The sequence below is a fragment of the Pelophylax lessonae genome (genome assembly GCF_965119305.1).
Source record: "Pelophylax lessonae genome assembly, chromosome: 5".
Classification (NCBI taxonomy): Eukaryota; Metazoa; Chordata; class Amphibia; order Anura; family Ranidae; genus Pelophylax; species Pelophylax lessonae.
Window position 1 is genome coordinate 563,503,925 of NC_138772.1, and position 22,719 is coordinate 563,526,643.

At 53.8% G+C, this 22,719-nt stretch overlaps 1 protein-coding gene across 4 annotated transcripts in view; it reads right to left on the reverse strand.

Moving 5' to 3' along the window:
• AGAP3 (ArfGAP with GTPase domain, ankyrin repeat and PH domain 3) overlaps positions 1 to 22,719 on the reverse strand; it is a 173,455-nt gene that overhangs the window by 108,673 nt on the left and 42,063 nt on the right. For all 4 annotated transcript variants that reach the window (XM_082258236.1, XM_082258235.1, XM_082258234.1 and 1 more), the window contains exon 2: positions 8,458 to 8,516. In XM_082258236.1, coding sequence (XP_082114362.1) covers positions 8,458 to 8,516 — 59 coding nt within the window. The remainder of the gene's footprint in view (positions 1 to 8,457; positions 8,517 to 22,719) is intronic.

The following is a 22,719-nucleotide window of genomic DNA, read 5'->3' on the forward strand; positions in this document are numbered from 1 at the left end:
AAGCGAGACCAAAGGGTAACGCCACAAATTAAAAGTGCTCCTCGCCCACGGCAAAATGAAGAAAACACTGATGCCCGACATATGTTGGAATATGAAGGTAGGCGTCCTTGAGATCTACTACTGTGCAGATGGAGTCCACCCGAAATTTCTGAACCCGCACAAAGTGGTTCAGAGCCTTGAGATGCAAGATCGGACGAATCTTGCCTTCCCTTCCTGGGAACTCTAAACAGATTTGAATAAAAGCCTTGGAAACATTCTTACTCTGGAACCGGCACAATAACTCCTTGCGCTAACAGGTCCTGCACTGCTCCGTAGAGGCCCTGTAGCCACTCTGGAGACAGACGCAAGTTGGAAGGAAAGAATCTTGCTGGAGGCAAGGACCGATACTTGATCTTGTAACAGAACTAAATCAGTTTGTGGACCCATTTGTCCTGAATGAGCAAGGTCCACGGATCCAGAAAAAGACAAAGACTTCCCCCCCACCCCAGATGCAGGCAAGGGCGCCCCTTCAGGCTGGGGAAGGCTTGTCTGCGGAACCAGACGCGCCCGCTTTGGACTTACCATTCCAGGGCTCTTGGAGCCTCCCGCAAAGTTCTGGGTGGATCTCGACCCCTTTTCCTGTGATCCACCTGGATGAAAGGGCCGATTGTGAGCTGAAAAGAAGGGACCCCTCTTAAAAGTACTCTTGCCTCCCGTAAGGCACTTAATGATCTCTTCCATAGAAGCACCAAACAAACGGTCACCTACAAAAGGAAGATCAGTCAGCACCTTTATAGAAGCCTGGTCAGCCGACCAGTACTTCAACCAGATCATGTGGCAAAGAATCACCACTGTCACAGAAACCCTTGCCAGGCGGGGGGGGGGGGGGGGGGGGGGTCGCATCACAAATTTACTGTAACCCTTGTTGACTCCCCTCCAGACCCTGGCGCAAAATCTTAGCCCATTCCGTTAAGGTCTGGGATACCAAGGTGATAGCAAATACCGGTCTTAAAATTGAACCATCCACAATGAAAAGGTACCGGACCAGAGCCTCCGCTATTTTGTCCACAGGGTCCTTAAAAGACGGAGAATCTTCCACCGGCAAAAGAGTGGTCTTATTCAGCCTGGAAACCTGAGAGTCAACAGACGGTGGAACCGTCAGTTTCTTCAGAAGAGACTCCTCAAAAGGATATCTTCTAGCAAAACACTTCAGTGTTCCAACCATGCCTTTCGGGGAACCACAATGTCTAGTGACAATCTCGTCAAAATAGGCAGAAAAGGGAAAAACCTTATTCACCTTGGAAGATTTGTGGGTGCCAAATTGCACAGGCGTAGCCGACTCAGCCTAAGCTGAATCCTCCAACTTTAAAGTTTCCCACACTGACATAATTAGGGCCTCCACCAGTGCTTTTTATGCGCGGCTGCAGAGGACGACGACTCATCCTCACTATTAGAACCCTCAGCATGCTTGGACGCAGACCCAGTGGGCTGACTCTCGTCCGCAGCGGCCAACTCCCCCTTTACAATCTGAGAAAGCAGAGGATACAGGTGAAGGTGGGGGGCGCTGCTTGCCAGCTCTCCTTTGCAGGGCCATATCTACTTTGGCTACTAGTGACTGCAGGACTGCCGTCATGGCTGCCAGGGCAGACTGGGACCAAGAGGGTCCTGCAGCTTCCAGGAGTGGATCGGGTGGTGAAACCAGCTCCCCAGGCTCTATGACCATAAGGGGTTAAGCGGAACTGCTGCTCAGCCAAGAAAAACATTTAAAAAAAACCCCCAAAAAACGGGAGACCCCTATTTTCTTTGCACCGCTGTAGCACTACAAGAAGCAGCGCACCCGCAGCGCTGTATACAGCAAGGAAGGATTGTGTATCCCCAGAGACTCACCACCTGAGCTGGAAGCGCCAAAACAATCTGCCACACTGCTGGAAAGAGGAAACGCTGACCTGACACTAGAGGCCCCCACAGCTTCAGCACTGTTTTTGACTACAGGAAATGGCTCCAATGTAAGTCTATGGGGAAACCAAAAACATGGCTGCTGAACTACAGAAACATGGCCGCCGAACCGGGAATTAAAGGGACCACAGAAAAATGGCGGTACCACGTATCGCTGCACCTTACCGGACCCCAGGGAAAAAATTGACAGACCCCAGGAGAGGACTCCCCCCCCCCCCCCGCAGCACCAAGGTATGGACACCTCTAACCGGGACCGACAGCGGCATCACCCGCCGCTCCTCCAGCCCAGCACCATGTAGCCCCCCTACCCATTTTCACCCATGCCCCCAACCAGGGGCCGGGGGGAGACAGGGGGCAGGTGAGCGCATCCACCTTTAAGGGGGAAACCGCAATGAGGAGGGGGGAAGCACAAGGGGAAGGAAGAGAGTCTTGAGGTTCAAATTAGGACGCACCTTGCTCTCTTTCCTGGGCACCATGAACAGGTTTAAATAAAAAAATCTCGAAATTGGCCCTGTGAGGGACCCGACACAATCACTTCTTGTGAAAGGAGGTCCTGCACTGTCTCCCTGAGATCCTTCAAGCGATCTGGAGACGGATGAAGATGTGAGGGAAAGAATCTGTCTGCCGGCCAAGACTTAAATTCTAACTTGTCCTAGATCAAGGACATCCAGGGTTCCTGAAAGAAACGCAGATGCCCCCCCACCCCCGAAAACGGGTGAGGGCGCCCCTTCATGTAGAAAAGGATTTCGTCCGTCGAACCGGACTGACTGGCCTTACCCGACCAAGCCTTTTTGCTCCCTCCAGAGGCCCTGAACGGTTTACCTTTCTCTTGTGTCCCTGAGACACTAAAAAACCGCCTTTGGAGGATTATTGAGCTGAGTGGGTTTATGCTCGTCCCATCAGTAGCCTAGGCAGGAAAATTTGAATAAACACAGCCAGGGGGCTGTCCCTCCAGGCATAAACCCCCACTGCACAACCCAGCACATCAGTTTAGTTTAAAAGCAGTGAAGACAACAGAACCAACCCCAAACAGAGGGGTGGGTGCTGCGTCTGTCGATGGACATCAGAGAAAAAGATTTTACAGTAAGATCTTACAAAAAAATCTTATTTTCTCTATTGTCCATCGACAGACGCAGCCTCATCTCCATATGCTGAGTGGGATGTCCCAAAGTAGTCTAGGCATGAGGGGTGGGAAAACGCAACCAGACAGTAACGTCAACTCCAAAAAGCTAAACGTAGCCAACCGGGCAACATGGAGCTCAACCAAACAGGAGCTCACCCAGATAAAAGACCCCGAAGAGAAGTACAAACATTTTCTTATGAAACAGCAGCCTGAAAAACCTTGCGGCCAAAAGAGGCATCCGAAGAAGCCAACAAATCCACCTTGTGAAATTTGGTAAAGGTGTGCACAGACGACCAAGTCGCTGCCTTACAAACTTGTACAACAGAGGCCTAATGGCAAAAAGCCCAAGAGGCACTCAGCGCTCTAGTAGAATGCGCCTTCACAGGGAAAGGAAGAACCTGATTCTTGATCGAATAAGCCTGAAAAAAACATCTGCCTAATCCATCTCTAATTGGTCGCAGCGGACGCAGCCAAACCCTTGTGAGGACCGTCCGGAAGGACAAAGAGTCCGACTTCCTGAAGGACTCAGTAACAGTCAGATAAACCTTTATCGAAAAAACCACAACCAGAGAGTTCAAGGCAACTTCCTTGTGATGTTTAGGCTTAGGACATAAGGAAGGCAGCACAATGTCTTCATTCAGGTGAAAATCCGACACCACCTTAGGAAGAAAGGACAGATTAGCTCGGAGGACCACTTCATCCCTGTGGACTACCAAATAAGGCGAAAGACAGCCCAACTCCGCCAACTCAGACTCTGCTTGCAGAAGTGATAGCCACTAGGAAGGCAACCTTCTGCGACAAAGAAAGCAGAGAAATCTCCCCAATATTCTCAAAAGGAGGCTTTTGAAGAACATACAAAACCAGATAAGGATCCCACGGTGGTAACGGGGATCTTCTCGGAGGGGCCAGATGACGCACCCCCTGAACGAAGGTGCTAATAAAACTATGAGCAGCCAACGGACGGTGTAAGTAAATATCCAAGGCCGAAACCTGGCCCTTGACAGTACCCAATGCCAAGCGCTGCTCAACCCCTTTTTGTAAAAAGGCCAAAACCCTAGCTATAGAAAACAAGCGAGGGTGGAGCTGCAGCGATTCACACCAAGAAATGTACAATTTCCACGTATGATGATAGATCTTCCTAGATGTCGACTTCCTGGCCTTTAAAAGGGTAGGAATCAACAAATCAGAAAGACCTCTATCCCTCAACACCTTGCTTTCAACAGCCAAGCCGTTAAGGCCAGCGACCGTAAAGCAGGATGGAAGATCGGTCCTTGAGATAGTAGATCTTCCCGCAGAGGAAGACGTAATGGAGGATCCACGACCATTTTTACCAGCTCTGCGCACCAAGACCGCCGAGGCCAGTCTGGTGCCACCAGAATGACCGGAATGCCTTCCATCGCCACCCTGCGAAGAAACCTTGGCAGGAGAATGAGCGGAGGGAAGGCACAGATCAGGCGATACTGACTCCCGAGACCTGGTCACAAACCGAGACCTGGTCACAAACCTCTGAACTTGTCTGTTAAGGCAAGACGCAAACAGATCCACGTCCCCCACTGGACACACAGGAGATGAAAGACCTCTGGATGCAGGGACAACTCCACCTGATCCAACACCCGACGACTCAGATAATCCGCTTGCCAATTCTCTATACCAGGGATGTGGACTGCGGAAAGAGCCGGAACATTGTGTTCCGCCCACATCAGAATCTCGGCCACCTCCTTGGCCGCCAGGGCACTCCTGGTGTCCCCTTGATGATTGATGTAAGCCACGGCGGTGGCATCATCCGACTGGACCCGAACAGGAGAGCAGTGTAGCCGACTCGTCCAGTGAAGCAGGCAGAGCTTGATCGCTCTCAGCTCAAGAATATTGATCGGCAAGGGAGACTCTTCCAACGTCCAAGTCCCCTGAGCATAGAGCTTCCCCAGCACACCACCCCAGCTTGATAGGCTAGCGTCTGTGGTAACCACCATCCAAAATACTAGCAGGAAGGACTTGCCATGGCACAGGGCAGGTGACTGGATCCACCAAGAGAGCCGACTTTATGAGATGGCTCAACCGAATCTTCTGGTCCAATGACCGAGGATCTCTGTTCTATTTTGACAGAATCTCTTTCTGTAGCTGTCTCGTGTGAGACTGAGCAAACAGGACTGCTTCGAAGGTCGAGACCATCAGACCCAGGGCACTCATGCAAGGCCGCAAAGAGGACTGATCGGCCTCCATCAGCACTTGGACCCCCCTTTGCAACTTCTGAAGCTTGTCCAAGGGAAGGAAGACCCTCGCCAGAGTAGAGTCGAGGATCAGCCCCAGATAGGTGACCCGCCGCATAGACGGAGTCAGGGCAGATTTGGTGACACTGATCGTCCACCCGAAGTCCAGAAGGATCCGAATTGTGATGGAAGAGGTTTTCCAGCAGATCCAAATGGGAAACTGCTCGCAACAGGAGATCGCCCAGATACCCCACAATGGAGATACCTCGTCGACTCAACAATGCCAGCACAGGGGCAAGGACCTTGGTAAAAACTCTGGAAGCGGAGGCGAAACCAAACGGGTAATGCCACGAATTGAAAGTGCTCCTCTGCCACCGTGAAGCGGAGGAATCGCTGCTCTCCCTCGAATATGGGGACGTGGAGATACGCATCTTTGAGATCGATGGAAGCCAGAAAACCCCAGATTCAAGATGCCACCACCGACCGAATGGACTCCATTCGGAATTTCTGCACCCGCACAAAGTGGTTCAGAGCCTTGAGGTCCAGGATTAGACGCACCTTGCCCTCCTATCTGGGCACGGTGAACAGGGTTGAATCGAAATCTTGAGAGTGTTCCTGTGGGGGGAACTGGCACAATCATCCCTTGAGCCAGGAGATCTCGCACAGACTCCTGCAGATCCTTCAAAATCTCCGGAGACAGGTGAAGATTTGACTGAAAAAACCTGTCCCCTGACCAGGACCAGAATTCGATCTTGTACCCAAAACAAACCAGTTCGCAATCCCATTCACCCTGAATGAAGGTATTCCAGGGTTCCTGAAAGAAGCAAAGACGTCCCCCCACCTCTGAGTCGGGTGAGGGCGCCCCTTCATGCTGAAGCGGACTTGTCTGCTGCACCGGACTGATTGGCCTTGGACTTGCCCCAGGGTTTCTTAGCACCTCCAGAACTTCAGAACCGCTTACCTTTTTCTTGCGCCCCGGGGCCAATGTGTTCTGGCCTCGCTTTCTTACTGTTTATATACTTAAAGAATTTTTTTGGGGTTCTTTTTACTCTCTTCCGCTATAGGTCTCTATTTTAGCCGCCTTGATTTCACCTTTACATTTCTTATTACACTCTTTGTAATGCTTGAATGCTGCCAATGACCCCTCAGTCTTGTATTTTTTGAAGGCCTTTTCTTTAGTATTAATATGCATTTTTATGTTGGAGTTTAGCCACCCAGGGTTTAGTTTTGCTCTTTTAAATGTATTTCCCTTTGGAATGCACTGGCCAATCCCTTTGTTTAGTATGCTCTTGAAGCACTCCCATGTTTCCTCCGTGTTCTTTGTTCCCAGGGTTCTATCCCATTTGATATTTTCTAGCAGAGAGCGTAGTTTTGGGAAATTGGCTCTTTTGAAATTCAGTGTCCTTATATTGCCCCTCTGCTTCCTATAACTGTAATTAATACTGAAACTTATTGACCTATGGTCACTGTTTCCTAAGTTGCCCCGTATTTCTATATCCGTGACCAGGTCTGTATTGCTGGTAATCAGTAGGTCAAGTACCGCATTGTTTCTTGTCGGTGCATTCACCATCTGACCGATGAAATTGGGGGGGTCTATAGCATACGCCCAATATTACCTTCCCCACAGTGCCTTCCCTTTGAAGTTCTACCCATAGGGATTCTGCCTCGTCCATAGCTCCATTATTAATATCATCCCTCATATTTACCTGTATACTGTTCTTAATATACAAACATACCCCTCCCCCTTTTTTACCTTCTCTATCTCTGCGATAAAGGGAATACCCCTGAATGGTCGCCATCCAGTCATGAGAGCTGTTGAACCAAGTCTCAGTTATCCCCACAAAGTCCTCCTCATACATCCGCAGCTCCAGCTCTCCCATCTTGTTTCCCCTCTGTTACTTTTCTGGGCACAACCCAAAGTTTGGGATTTTCTGTCACTTTCAATGATAATGGTAACCAGGAGAAAGAGAGGAGGGGGGATATCCCTAATGGGGGCACGGACAGCAATAAAACCTGACAGGGGGTCTCACCCCTCCCCCCTGCATCTAACACTAAGAAAAGTTCTGCCTCCAGTTATATTTTAATGGTTTCCCCAACCTAAGGGAGGTCCGGGAACTCATGGAGGTGGGGCCTGGTGCAGGACACATAGAAAGCGTCATCTTTTCTGCAGCAGAAGTACATTCATGTGATATTGGTACAGAGCGGAGCTGGAATTTAGGGGGAAAAGGGTGAACTTATCCTTAAAAATGTTTAGTGAAAATCAGATACAGATACAACCAATGCATTTCTGGGGATGGGGCTCCCCTGTTTTCATATAAAACTCTGAGTTCATCATAGCAGAGGAAGCTAGATAGCCTGGACTGGGGTTACACTAGGGCTGTACTGGGGATATTGGGGCTATATTATACTGGGGCATTAATGGGGCGACACTGGGGGTATAGTGGGGCTATATTAGGGCTATACTGGGGCTACATTGGGCCTATACTGGGGTTAGATCAGGGCTATACTGAGGCTATATTGGGGTTATACTGGGTTTATAGTGGGGCTATACTGGGGTTACATTGGGCCTATACTGGGGTTAGATCAGGGCTATACTGAGGCTATATTGGGGTTATACTGGGGTTATAGTGGGGCTGTATCAGAGCTTTACTGGGTTTATATTGGGGCTTTACTGGGGTTATTTTGGGGTTATACTGGGGCTATAATGGGTTTATACTGGGTTTATATTGGGGCTTTACTGTGGTTATATTGGGGTTATACTGGAGTTATATTGGGGCTATACTGGGGTTATTGTGGGGCTATACTGGGAATATACTGGGGTAAGAGAGGACTCTACCAGTCCTGTTAATAACCGGGAATCCAGCAGACCATAACCACCCGGGACTCGCCCCTCCCCCGTGCACTGACCGTTTCAATGTACGGTGGGACCAGAGATCGCACCCCTCCCCCGGGCACAGATCGTTAGTCATGTGATCACATGACCAGTCACTGCTTTCCATCACCTACATGGAAGAGGTGAGAGGCGATGGAGGGATGTGATTGGAGGAAGATATAATATGTGATTGGTAATGAAGGTCGCCATCTGTTGGGGACACAAATCCATTGATATTTCTATGTATGGGCACAGATAAGTATACAGATCCCCCGCGCCTGTGTGTGCCCCGGGATCATCCAACCCACCCCCAATCTTACCACTTTCAGCTCGGGGACGGAACGACTCAGAGTCCATTCCTGGCTGTTCACAAAGGAATCTGAAAGACAAAAGATTTCTCCCATGAGTGGGGCTCATTCATAGGACACACTATATGCCTTGTACCCTCCAACCAATGTACCCCTCCCATCCCCCACCACCTCCTCGCATTCCTCACACCCAGCCTATAACACTGATATGAATGTCATCTCTTCCTCCCCCCACGGCCTATTCTGACACTTAGAACCCCCAAACTTTATTTATATATTTTTTAGCAGAGACCGGCCTAGACAATGGAAAAATACACTTTAATGAATTGAAAAGAAACAACAATTGGTAAAATAGAAACGATGATGTTAGGCCGAGTAAATAGACACCAAACATGGCACGCTCGCGCACCGGCGACAAACTCCGATACACTATAGGTGACGCCTTAAAAACGTTTACAGGCTATCAGTTTAGGGGTTACAGAGGAGGTCGGGGGATGGAATTATTGCTCTCGCTCTGAAGTTCGCAGCGATACCTCACATGTGTGGTGCCAACTCCGTTTCCATATGTGGGCGTGACCTACGTATGCGTTCACCACTGCGCACGACCACGACGGCGCTTTAAAACATTTTTTTTTACTATATTAATTTTTTTTATTTCTCTGTAAACTTAAATTTTTTTTTTTTACTTAATCACTTTTATCGCGGTCATTGTGATAGAAATCCGGGATGACCGGTCCTCTTTATGGAGACATCTGAAGTCTATAAAACCCTCAAATCTCTCAGATCAAAAAACTTCAATTGAATGCTTTCCAAAAAAAAAAATGGCCTTGTTTACATCGGCCGTGACCTGGAAGTGACATCACTCCGGCCTCCTAGGTCACAGAGATAAGTGGAGGCCATCTTTCCTCTGCTAATCTCTATTACAAACTTTTATAGAAAAAATAATTTGTATTACAAAGATCGTATTATAGAAGCAAAACATTGCAGATAGTAAAATTATTTGTACAATCTTTGGTACGGTCGTACTTTTTATATCCTTGGATTATGGCAAACATATCAAGTTGTTTTATATATGCGTCATAGTTGGGTAGGAGTATTTCGTTAGAATAAGAGAATAAAACGAAGGTACGATATGGTAATATATAGGCGTGTAGTCTATGCATTTGGTGAATTTTTCTCTATAGCCCCTGATCAGCCAGGTGAGCCTGAGAACCACCGGAAAAAGAAGGTGTGTAGCTCCCCTCCCACTGCTTCTAAAAGTGATCCGTGTAGCTGGTTAGCTGCTGGATCACTTTTATTGGAAAGAGCAGCAGCTGAGGAAAATTCTAATAGCGGGGTTATGGCATCTATGAATCCCGGTTTGGCGGTCTTCAAGAGGCTACAAAAACTTTGGAATGCCTGGAGTAAGCAGAGGAGTGATTGGTAGAGATGGTGGGGTGTCTCCATGTGTCTGTTCCCTACTGCCAGAGTCTGGGTCCACCAATCATTATGAGGAGAGGAGTAATTGGTAGAGATGGTGGGGTGTCTCCATGTGTCTGTTCCCTACTGCCAGAGTCTGGGTCCACCAATCATTATGAGGAGAGGAGTAATTGGTAGAGACGGTGGGGGTATCTTTCGGTGTCTGAGGAGAGGAGTTGTCCGTCTATCCCACCTCCAGCACAGACTGGGATATCGAAGAGGTCGGTCACAGCTGAAGCCATGAGTGGCCCTCTGGAGACACCAATTACACCCAATCAGGGGTGGGAGTTGTGTGCCTCATGCTGGGAGACCACTAGCATGGAAGACCACTCTTTCACCATTTACATCCTTCGTTACTAAGCAGAACCACCCCCCAAACCAACACCCCCCATAAGGAGGAGAGAAATGAGGTGTGGGGGAAGTGAGGTCCTGGACTCAACTCTATAAACAAAGCCAAAAAGGGAAAAGCTGATTGAACTCTATGGCTTCATATCGGCCGCTCTCTACAGAGTGGAGACCCCCTCCCTCCTCCCCAAAAAAAAAGGGGTCAATGGAATTGAGAAATTCAAATAATGGTCTCCAGAGGCCAGAAAGTGTGACACTGGTGCTAACACCGGATATTACATTACACAGGGCTTGGCAAACCCCAGGTCTCCTGCGAGGTGCGGGAGTCTCCCCGACACCCGCAAGTGCCTTGCCGCATGCAGGAGACTCCCACACCTCGCAGGAGACTTGGGATGTCTGGTGACAGAACAATGTCTGTCAGCTGTGAAAGAACGGAGCCGATGCTTCCTGTATAGTTCCGGCGCTGTCCTATCACAGGGGGAGTGATATCAAATGCATTCCACATGTGAGAGCAGAGATACAGAAAGCATCGGCTCTGCATGCTTCCTACCGCACCTCTCCTCACACTCTCCACCAGCATTTTCCACCAGCAGTACCCAGGAGCAGTACTAGGGATCGACCAATTATCGGAAAACCTGATTGTCGGAGGGCCGATATTCACTTTTCCCGATATATCGGTATCGGCCCCGGAACTTGCCGATATTGTTGTGACGTCATTGTGTACTGGGCCTAACCGTCAGGACCAGTCGGGAGTGTAACACAGCCATACAGTCACCCACCTACCCACAGCAGCCCGGTGCCAGCTAGGCACCCACAAGCCCTGTACAAGCCAGCCAGCCACCACAGGGTGCCAGCAAGCCAGCCACCCACCACAGGGTGCCAGCCAGCCACTCACCGCAGGGTGCCAGCCACCCACCACCAAAAGGTGCCAGCCAGCCACCCACCACAGGGTGCCAGCCAGCCACCCACCACCAAAAGGTGCCAGCCAGCCACCCACCACAGGGTGCCAGCCAGCCACTCACCACAGGGTGCCAGCCACCCACCACCAAAAGGTGCCAGCCAGCCACCCACCAAAGGGTGCCAGCCAGCCACCCACCACAGGGTGCCAGATAGCCAGCCACCACAGGGTGCCAGATAGCCAGCCACCCACCACAACTGGGTACCAGACAGCCAGCCACCCACCACCACAGGGTGCCTGTCCACCCCTACCGTGGAAGTCGACGCTCTACGAGCTGACGTAAAGCGCATAAGGGGCGGGGCCTGCATGTCTGACGTCACATCCCCTTGAGACAAACGCACGGAACTGTTATCTGCCATGCACTATTGAGTGCTGGACTGTGTAAGTGCATTTCTGAATAAATGTTTTTTCCTATGAGCATACGGAGAGCATTTGATTTTATTCCTTATCTCCTAGGGATGCACCGAATATTCGGCGGCCGAACATTATAAGTCAAAAGGCCGAATAATTTTGTGCCGAACAATGTCAGCTTCCGCCCGGACCGCTCCCCTTCCTCATTGCGGCTCCCTTCTCACATGCCGCCGGTGTCCTGTCCGGCCGCGAGTAGGGGGTGTGACGTCACGCGCGCGTCCCGCCCCCTGCTCCTGACTGCGGCTCCTTCACACTAGGTCCAGCGAGCGTGACACTATGTGCACGCCCCGCCCCCCTGTTTGCGCTTTTGGCTCTGGCTGCAGTTCAGGTATGTGGAGCTGAGCACATTTGGGGGAGAATACGGTAGCTGCACAAGCATTATTATTATACAGGATTATTATACAGGATTTATATAGCGCCAACAGTTTGCGCAGCGCTTAACAAAAATGAGGGCAGACATTACAGTTACACTACAATTTGGAACAAAAGGAATCAGAGGGCCCTGCTCGTTAGAGCTTACAGTCTAAAAGGGAGGGTCAATTGATACAAAAGGTAATAGCTGTGGGGGATGAGCTGATGGAGCAAGTGAAACAGCGTTATTAGTTAGTAGCCAGGTAGGCTTCTTTAAAGAGAAGAGTTTTCAGGGATCGTTTAAAGATGGATAGATTAGGGGACAGTCGGACAGATTTGGGTAGAGAGTTCCAAAGAATGGGAGAAGCTCTGGAAAAATCCTGGAGGCGAGCATGGGAAGAGGTGACAAGGGAGCTAGAGAGCAGGAGGTCTTGGGAGGACCGAAGAGAGCGGCTAGGTTGATATTTTGAGATCAGGTTAGTGATGTAGCTGGGGGCAGAGTTGTGGATGGCATTGTAAACTATTGTTAGCACTTTGAATTTTATTCGTTGGGTGAGTGGAAGCCAATGAAGGGATTGGCAGAGAGGGTTGGAGGACACTGAACGGTTGGTAAGGTGGATAAGTCTTGCAGCAGCATTCATTATGGATTGAAGGGGGGATAATCTATGTAAGGGTAATCCAATGAGGAGGGAGTTGCAATAGTCGAGGCGAGAGATAACCAGGGCGTGAATTAAAAGCATTAGTGTGCAGACTGCCATATGTTGTTGCCACTTGCCATGCTCATTACATTAGAGTGCCCTATAAAGTGCCCCTTAAAAAAAAAAAAGAAAAAAAATGTGCCCAACAGAGTGCTCCCTTGACATAAAATGTGGCCATCAGCGTGCCCCTTATTTTATGCTAAGGGACATGCTGATGAGCATATTTTATGTTAAGGAGCACTCTGATGGGCATATTTTATGTTAAGGGGCACGCTAATGGGCATATTTTATGTTAAGAGCAACGCTGATTTAAATGTTTTGCCCATCAGAGTGCCCCCTAACATAAAATGTGCCCATCAGCGTGCCCCCTAACATAAAATGTGCCCATCAGCGTGCCCCCTAACATAAAATGTGCCCATAAGAGTGCCCCCTAACATAAAATGTGCCCATCAGAGTGCCCCCTAACATAAAATGTGCCCATCAGAGTGCCCCCTAACATAAAATGTGCCCATCAGCGTGCCCCCCAACATAAAATGTGCCCATCAGCGTGCCCCCTAACATAAAATGTGCCCATCAGCGTGCCCCCTAACATAAAATGTGCCCATCAGCGTGCCCCCTAACATAAAATGTGCCCATCAGAGTGCCCCCTAACATAAAATGTGCCCATCAGCGTGCCCCCCAACATAAAATGTGCCCATCAGCGTGCCCCCTAACATAAAATGTGCCCATCAGCGTGCCCCCTAACAAAATGTGCCCATCAGAGTGCCCCCTAACATAAAATGTGCCCATCAGCGTGCCCCCTAACATAAAATGTGCCCATCAGCGTGCCGCCTAACATAAAATGTGCCCATCAGAGTGCCCCCTAACATAAAATGTGCCCATCAGAGTGCCCCCTAACATAAAATGTGCCCATCAGCGTGCCCCCTAACATAAAATGTGCCCATCAGCGTGCCCCCTAACATAAAATGTGCCCATCAGCGTGCCCCCTAACATAAAATGTGACAATCAGAGTGCCCCCTAACATAAAATGTGCCCATTAGAGTGCCCCCTAACATAAAATGTGCCCATCAGCGTGCCCCCTAACATAAAATGTGCCCATCAGCGTGCCCCCTAACATAAAATGTGCCCATCAGAGTGCCCCCTAACATAAAATGTGCCCATCAGCGTGCCCCCCAACATAAAATGTGCCCATCAGCGTGCCCCCTAACATAAAATGTGCCCATCAGCGTGCCCCCTAACATAAAATGTGCCCATCAGCGTGCCCCCTAACATAAAATGTGCCCATCAGAGTGCCCCCTAACATAAAATGTGCCCATCAGAGTGCCCCCTAACATAAAATGTGCCCATCAGCGTGCCGCCTAACATAAAATGTGCCCATCAGCGTGCCCCCTAACATAAAATGTGCCCATCAGAGTGCCCCCTAACATAAAATGTGCCCATCAGCGTGCCCCTTATTTTATGCTAAGGGACATGGCAAAATAAATGGAAAAAATGCGAAACACCGCGTTCGGTATTCGGCCTTCGGCCAAGAATTTCATTTTGGTGCATCCCTATTATCTCCTCATTATGTGCCCCTGACCGAGTTGGACCGGAGCGAGGTTCTGCACTTCCCTTTGTGGTGTGATCATCGTGTGTTTACCCCATTGAGGGGACAGCTACTTTAGACCCTTGGTGATTCTGGGGTCAAAGAGTGAGGTGAGAGGCCATTATAACTGGTGGAGGGTCTGTGAACACGATCACTGAGGTGGCAATCACTGGAGATCGTTTCATCTGATTTGATTGATGGACTTATTTTTCTCACTATTGATGCACATTACCGTATTTATCGGTGTATAACACGCGCCTAAATTTTAGGAGAGAAATTTCAGGAAAAAAAGCTGAAATTTAAAACAAACAGCTTTGCACTCAGAACATTTTTTTTAATCAAATGCAGCCTCGCCAGCGCAGTGTCCATCACTGCAGCCTCGCCAGCGCAGTGTCCATCACTGCAGCCTCGCCAGCGCTGTGCCCATAGTTGCAGCCTCGCCAGCGCTGTGCCCATACTTGCAGCCTCGCCAGCGTAGTGTCCATCACTGCAGCCTCGCCAGCGCAGTGTCCATCGTTGCAGCCTCGCCAGCGCAGTGCCCATAGTTGCAGCCTCGCCAGCGCAGTGTCCATCACTGCAGCCTCGCCAGCGCAGTGTCCATCACTGCAGCCTCGCCAGCGCAGTGTCCATCGTTGCAGCCTCGCCAGCGCAGTGTCCATCACTGCAGCCTCGCCAGCGCTGTGCCCATAGTTGCAGCCTCGCCAGCGCTGTGCCCATACTTGCAGCCTCGCCAGCGCAGTGTCCATACTTGCAGCCTCGCCAGCGCTGTGCCCATAGTTGCAGCCTCGCCAGCGCTGTGCCCATAGTTGCAGCCTCGCCAGCGCTGTGCCCGTAATTGCAGCTTCGCCAGCGTCAATGACACTATGTGAATCACTTTTTTAAAAGTCCAGGAAGCAGCGCCGAGACGTAGAAGGGGGCGGGCGGGGCCGAGAGGAGACGGAACGACGCACGTGCAGTCATCGGAAGTCCCGGGGCCTATGATAGACGTCGGCATAGGAGGCGTGGCTTCCGATGACAGCGCGTCCTTCCTTCTCCTCGGCCCCACCCGCCCCCTTCTACCTCTCGGCGCTGCTTCCTGGACTTTTTCTTTTTTCATATCGGCGTATAACACGCACTACTACTTTTTCCTCCATTTTTAGGAGGAAAAAGTGCGTGTTATACGCCGATAAATACGGTATATATTTCACTGTTTGATTATTTCTTTATGTTGATTTCTTTTGCACACTTTGGGTCTGCTGCAATACCGTTTTATTTTATTAGCCACCACAGGGTGCCAGCCAGCCAGCCACCCACCACAGGGTGCCAGACAGCCAGCCACCCACCACAGGGTACCAGACAGCCACCCACCACAGGGTACCAGCCAGCCACCCACCCACCACAGGGTACCAGCCAGCCACCCACCACAGGGTGCCAGCCAGCCACCCACCACAGGGTGCCAGCCACCCACCCACCACAGGGTGCCAGACAGCCAGCCACCCACCACAGGGTACCAGACAGCCACCCACCACAGGGTACCAGCCAGCCACCCACCCACCACAGGGTACCAGCCAGCCACCCACCACAGGGTGCCAGCCACCCACCCACCACAGGGTGCCAGACAGCCAGCCACCACAGGGTGCCAGACAGCCAGCCACCCACCACAGGGTGCCAGACAGCCAGCCACCCACCACAGGGTACCAGCCAGCCAGCCACCCACCACAGGGTGCCAGCCAGCCAGCCACCCACCACAGGGTGCCAGCCAGCCAGCCACCCACCACAGGGTGCCAGCCAGCCACCCACCCACAACAGGGTGCCAGACAGCCAACCACCCACCACAGGGTGCCAGCCAGCCACCCACCACAGAGTGCCAGCCACCCACCCACCACAGGGTGCCAGACAGCCAGCCACCCACCACAGGGTACCAGACAGCCACCCACCACAGGGTACCAGCCAGCCACCCACCACAGGGTACCAGCCAGCCACCCACCACAGGGTGCCAGCCAGCCACCCACCACAGGGTGCCAGCCAGCCACCCACCCACCACAGGGTGCCAGCCAGCCACCCACCACAGGGTGCCAGACAGCCAGCCACCCACCACAGGGTGCCAGACAGCCAGCCACCCACCACAGGGTGCCAGACAGCCAGCCACCCACCACAGGGTACCAGCCAGCCACCCACCACAGGGTGCCAGCCAGCCACCCACCACAGGGTGCCAGCCAGCCAGCCAGCCACCCACCACAGGGTGCCAGACAGCCAACCACCCACCACAGGGTGCCAGCCAGCCACCCACCACAGAGTGCCAGCCACCCACCCACCACAGGGTGCCAGACAGCCAGCCACCCACCACAGGGTACCAGACAGCCACCCACCACAGGGTACCAGCCAGCCACCCACCCACCACAGGGTACCAGCCAGCCACCCACCCACCACAGGGTACCAGCCAGCCACCCACCCACCACAGGGTGCCAGCCAGCCACCCACCACAGGGTGCCAGCCAGCCACCCACCACAGGGTACCAGCCAGCCAGCCACCCACCACAGGGTGCCAGCCAGCCAGCCACCCACCACAGGGTGCCAGCCAGCCAGCCACCCACCACAGGGTGCCAGCCAGCCACCCACCCACAACAGGGTGCCAGACAGCCAACCACCCACCACAGGGTGCCAGACAGCCAGCCACCCACCACAGGGTACCAGCCAGCCACCCACCCACCACAGGGTACCAGCCAGCCACCCACCCACCACAGGGTACCAGCCAGCCACCCACCACAGGGTGCCAGCCAGCCACCCACCACAGGGTGCCAGACAGCCAGCCACCCACCACAGGGTGCCAGACAGCCAGCCACCCACCACAGGGTGCCAGACAGCCAGCCACCCACCACAGGGTGCCAGCCAGCCAGCCACCCACCACAGGGTGCCAGCCAGCCAGCCACCCACCACAGGGTGCCAGCCAGCCAGCCACCCACCACAGGGTGCCAGCCAGCCAGCCACCCACCACAGGGTGCCAGCCAGCCACCCACCCACAACAGGGTGCCAGACAGCCAACCACCCACCACAGGGTGCCAGCCAGCCACCCACCACAGAGTGCCAGCCACCCACCCACCACAGGGTGCCAGACAGCCAGCCACCCACCACAGGGTACCAGACAGCCACCCACCACAGGGTACCAGCCAGCCAGCCACCCACCACAGGGTGCCAGCCAGCCACCCACCCACCACAGGGTGCCAGCCAGCCACCCACCACAGGGTGCCAGCCAGCCACCCACCCACCACAGGGTGCCAGCCAGCCACCCACCACAGGGTGCCAGACAGCCAGCCACCCACCACAGGGTGCCAGACAGCCAGCCACCCACCACAGGGTGCCAGACAGCCAGCCACCCACCACAGGGTACCAGCCAGCCAGCCACCCACCACAGGGTGCCAGCCAGCCAGCCACCCACCACAGGGTGCCAGCCAGCCAGCCACCCACCACAGGGTGCCAGCCAGCCACCCACCCACAACAGGGTGCCAGACAGCCAACCACCCACCACAGGGTGCCAGCCAGCCACCCACCACAGAGTGCCAGCCACCCACCCACCACAGGGTACCAGCCAGCCACCCACCCACCGCAGGGTACCAGCCAGCCACCCACCACAGGGTGCCAGCCAGCCACCCACCACAGGGTGCCAGCCACCCACCCACCACAGGGTGCCAGCCACCCACCCACCCACCACAGGGTGCCAGCCAGCCACCCACCCACCACAGGATGCCAGACAGCCAGCCACCCACCACAGGGTGCCAGACAGCCAGCCACCCACCACAGGGTACCAGCCAGCCAGCCACCCACCACAGGGTGCCAGCCAGCCAGCCACCCACCACAGGGTGCCAGCCAGCCAGCCACCCACCACAGGGTGCCAGCCAGCCAGCCACCCACCACAGGGTGCCAGCCAGCCACCCACCCACAACAGGGTGCCAGACAGCCAACCACCCACCACAGGGTGCCAGACAGCCAGCCACCCACCACAGGGTGCCAGACAGCCAGCCACCCACCACAGGGTGCCAGACAGCCAGCCACCCACCACAGGGTGCCAGCCAGCCACCCACCACAGGGTGCCAGCCAGCCAGCAACCCACCACAGGGTGCCAGCCAGCCAGCCAGCCACCCACCACAGGGTGCCAGACAGCCACCCACCCACCACAGGGTGCCAGACAGCCACCCACCCACCACAGGGTGCCAGACAGCCACCGACCCACCACAGGGTGCCAGACAGCCACAGACCCACCACAGGGTGTCAACCAGCCAGCCACCCACCACAGGGTGCCAGCCAGCCACCCACCACAGGGTGCCAGACAGCCAGCCACCCACCACAGGGTGCCAGACAGCCAGCCACCCACCACAGGGTGCCAGACAGCCAGCCACCCACCACAGGGTGCCAGACAGCCACCCACAACAGGGTGCCAGACAGCCAACCACCCACCACAGGGTGCCAGCCAGCCACCCACCCACCACAGGGTGCCAGACAGCCAGCCACCCACCACAGGGTGCCAGACAGCCAGCCACCCACCACAGGGTGCCAGCCAGCCACCCACCACAGGGTGCCAGCCAGCCACCCACCACAGGGTGCCAGCCAGCCACCCACCACAGGGTGCCAGCCAGCCAGCCACCCACCACAGGGTGCCAGCCAGCCACCCACCCACCACAGGGTGCCAGACAGCCACCGACCCACCACAGGGTGCCAGACAGCCACCGACCCACCACAGGGTGTCAACCAGCCAGCCACCCACCACAGGGTGCCAGCCAGCCACCCACCACAGGGTGCCAGCCAGCCAGCCACCACAGGGTGCCAGACAGCCAGCCACCCACCACAGGGTGCCAGACAGCCAGCCACCCACCACAGGGTGCCAGACAGCCAGCCACCCACCACAGGGTGCCAGACAGCCACCCACCACAGGGTGCCAGACAGCCAACCACCCACAACAGGGTGCCAGACAGCCAACCACCCACCACAGGGTGCCAGCCAGCCACCCACCCACCACAGGGTGCCAGCCTGTCACCCACCCACCACAGGGTGCCAGACAGCCACCCACACACCACAGGGTGCCAGACAGCCAGCCACCCACCACAGGGTGCCAGACAGCCAGCCACCCACCACAGGGTGCCAGACAGCCAGCCACCCACCACAGGGTGCCAGCAAGCCACCCACAACAGGGTGCCAGCCAGCCACCCACCCACCACAGAGTGCCAGACAGCCACCGACCCACCACAGGGTGCCAGACAGCCACCGACCCACCACAGGGTGTCAACCAGCCAGCCACCCACCACAGGGTGCCAGACAGCCAACCACCACAGGGTGCCAGCCAGCCACCCACCCACCACAGGGTGCCAGACAGCCACCGACCCACCACAGGGTGCCAGACAGCCACCCACCACAGGGTGCCAGACAGCCACCCACCATAGGGTGCCAGACAGCCACCTGGAAGAGCAGGATGCTGCAAAAAAGAGAAAAATGTCCAAAAAGACAACAGGCAGAAGAGAAATCTTCATTGTGGTGGAATAAATGCCATGTTCAGTGTTTTATTGGGGCCTCATGCGGAGGATTCTTCTGAATCGGCAATAATGAGCCTGGATGATGAACTTCATCTCTATTTGAAGGAACCAGTAATGGACAGAAGTGGCGATCCTCTTCAGTGGTGGAAAGAAAATGAGGAACGCTACAAAAGACTTCTCATGCTAGAAGATTCCTCTCTGCTCCTCCTTCCTCGGTACAAAGTGAGCGGGGTTTTAGTGAAGTGGCAGCAATTTATGAAAAAACAGAAGCCGTTTACCTGGTGAACATGCTGAAATGTTCCGCTTTCTACACTATAATATTCTTCTATGTAACTGGGAGTATTGGAAGTGTAGTACTGGTGTCCAGTCCAGCTACTAGATGTAACCATTGCAGACAGTGAGAATACTGCAGCAGTTTATGGAAATTGTGTTTTGGGAAGCCTTTGGTTATTTTCCCAGCACTTTTTATTTTTCTAGGACTCGTTCAGTCACATGATGTGAAACTGATGTCCCTGCGAGTGTAAGCTGTGCGGTTTTCATACAGGTAAGGTTTGAAGAACGAGACTTTTATAACATTAACATGTTCAGTATCAGATTTGTGTCAAAAATTGTCTTTATTTTTCAAAACTTTAAATGTACAAAATATCGGCCGATAACGATACTTTGTGACCAAAAAATCAGTATCGGCCCTGAAAAAACTATATCAGTCTATCCCTAAGCAGTACCAGGCAGCAGTACCCACCAGCAGAGTAAAAGCCAGCAGTAGCCAGAGCAGTACCCACCAGCAGTACCCACCAGCACTACCAGCCAGCAGTACCAGCCAGCAGTACCCCCCCCCCCCCCCGAGCAGTACCAGACAGCAGTAGCCAGAGCAGTTCCAGCCAGCAGAGTACCAGCCAGCAGTACCCACCAGCAGTACCAGCCAGCAGTACCCCCCCCCCCAGCAGTACCAGACAGCAGTAGCCAGAGCAGTTCCAGCCAGCAGAGTACCAGCCAGCAGTACCCACCAGCAGAGTAAAAGCCAACAGTACCCACCAGCACTACCAGCCAGCAGTACCCCCCCCCATGCAGTACCAGACAGCAGTAGCCAGAGCAGTTCCAGCCAGCAGTACCAGCCAGCAGAGTACCAGCCAGCAGTACCCACCAGCAGAGTAAAAGCCAGCAGTACCCACCAGCACTACCAGCCAGCAGTACCAGCCAGCAGTACCCCTCCCCCAGCAGTACCAGACAGCAGCAGCCAGAGCAGTTCCAGCCAGCAGAGTACCAGCCAGCAGTACCCACCAGCAGAGTACCAGCCAGCAGTACCAGCCAGCAGTACCCCCCCCCCCCCAGCAGTACCAGACAGCAGTAGCCAGAGCAGTTCCAGCCAGCAGTACCAGCCAGCAGAGTACCAGCCAGCAGTACCAGCCAGCAGTAGCCAGAGCAGTTCCAGCCAGCAGTACCCACCAGCAGAGTACCAGCCAGCAGTACCAGCCAGCAGTACCCCCCCCAGCAGTACCAGCCAGCAGTACCCGCCAGCACTACCATCCAGCAGTACCCCCCCCCCCCAGCAGTACCAGCCAGCAGTACCCGCCAGCACCAGCCAGCAGCAGTAACCACCAGCAGTACCCACAGCAGTACCAGCCAGAAGTATCCACAGCACTACCCGCCAGCAGTATCAGCCAGCAGTACCAGACAGCAGTACCCACAGCAATACCAGCCAGCAGTAAGTCACATGTGCTAGGGGTGCAACTAGCCCCCAGCAGATAACTGTAAATATCCCAGCATGTGCAGTGTTTCTGACTCCTACCACCATCACCACTTCAAATCACTGAAGTGGTCATGGTGGTTAGTGTTCCTTTAATATCTCTCAGAAGAAGTAACAAAGTACACACAGGTCGAATGCCGGGCAACATCAGCTGGTTCATTAAAAACTGTCCGGCTTTGTGCCGATGTATGGCAGCCGGACTAAAATAAGCCGGCCATTTGGCATGCAGGAAAAAAAATGGCTCCTAACTTTTTTAGCTGGCTCCTAGATTTCAAGCAAATTTGTCAAGCCCTGCATTACTAGATGTGGTCAATCTCTGAGCAGGACAAGAGGATGGGCATAAAGGGCAGGCAAGGCAGGACAGGCAGGACAGGGCAGGGAGGACAGGCAGAGCAGGCAGGGCAGGGAGGACAGGCAGGGCAGGGAGGACAGGCCAGTAGGACAGGCAGGGCAGGGAGGACAGGCAGGGCAGGGAGGACAGGCAGGGCAGGGAGGACAGGCAGGGCAGGGAGGACAGGCAGGGCAGGGAGGACAGGCAGGACAGGCATGGCAGGGAGGGCAGGGAGGACAGGCAGGGCAGGGAGGACAGGCAGGGCAGGGAGGACAGGCAGGGCAGGGAGGACAGGCAGGGCAGGGAGGACAGGCAGGGGAGGGAGTTAAGTAAACGAGTTCTTATATACAGACTCAGGCTACTGCCTCACCCATCGTGTCACGCTTTGGATGTATAGAGAGCAGAGTGTCACTTTCTTTTATAGAATGTAATTTCTCTGTGTGAGCGATGACTCTGCGGTATATGTCAGCACTATATAAACGACTGATGACAGGTATGTCCCTTTACACCGGGATCCCAACCCCACCTCTGCCCATCTCAGACATCTGCTGGACCGCACATGGTCAACAAACAGCACAACGTCTGACTTCATGATGGGGAAATCCTCCCACACACAGCCATCCACCAATCAGAGCCTCCATTGGCCCGGTCATGTGGAAGGTCTTTGTGCAAAGTCCTGCAACCACATGGATCATTTGATGTCCTGACTACAACCGAGGGAAATCCGGATGACCGGTTCTGTTTTATGAATTAAGGTGAATGCCGAGTATGGAAAGTATGGCGGGTTTTAAATCGTAAGACTGACCAAACTTGGTATGTACGTGCCTTATCTGTGGGGTCTCCTATAAGCTGGAGATCACTGAAATAGGCACCAATACTACATCCACTAC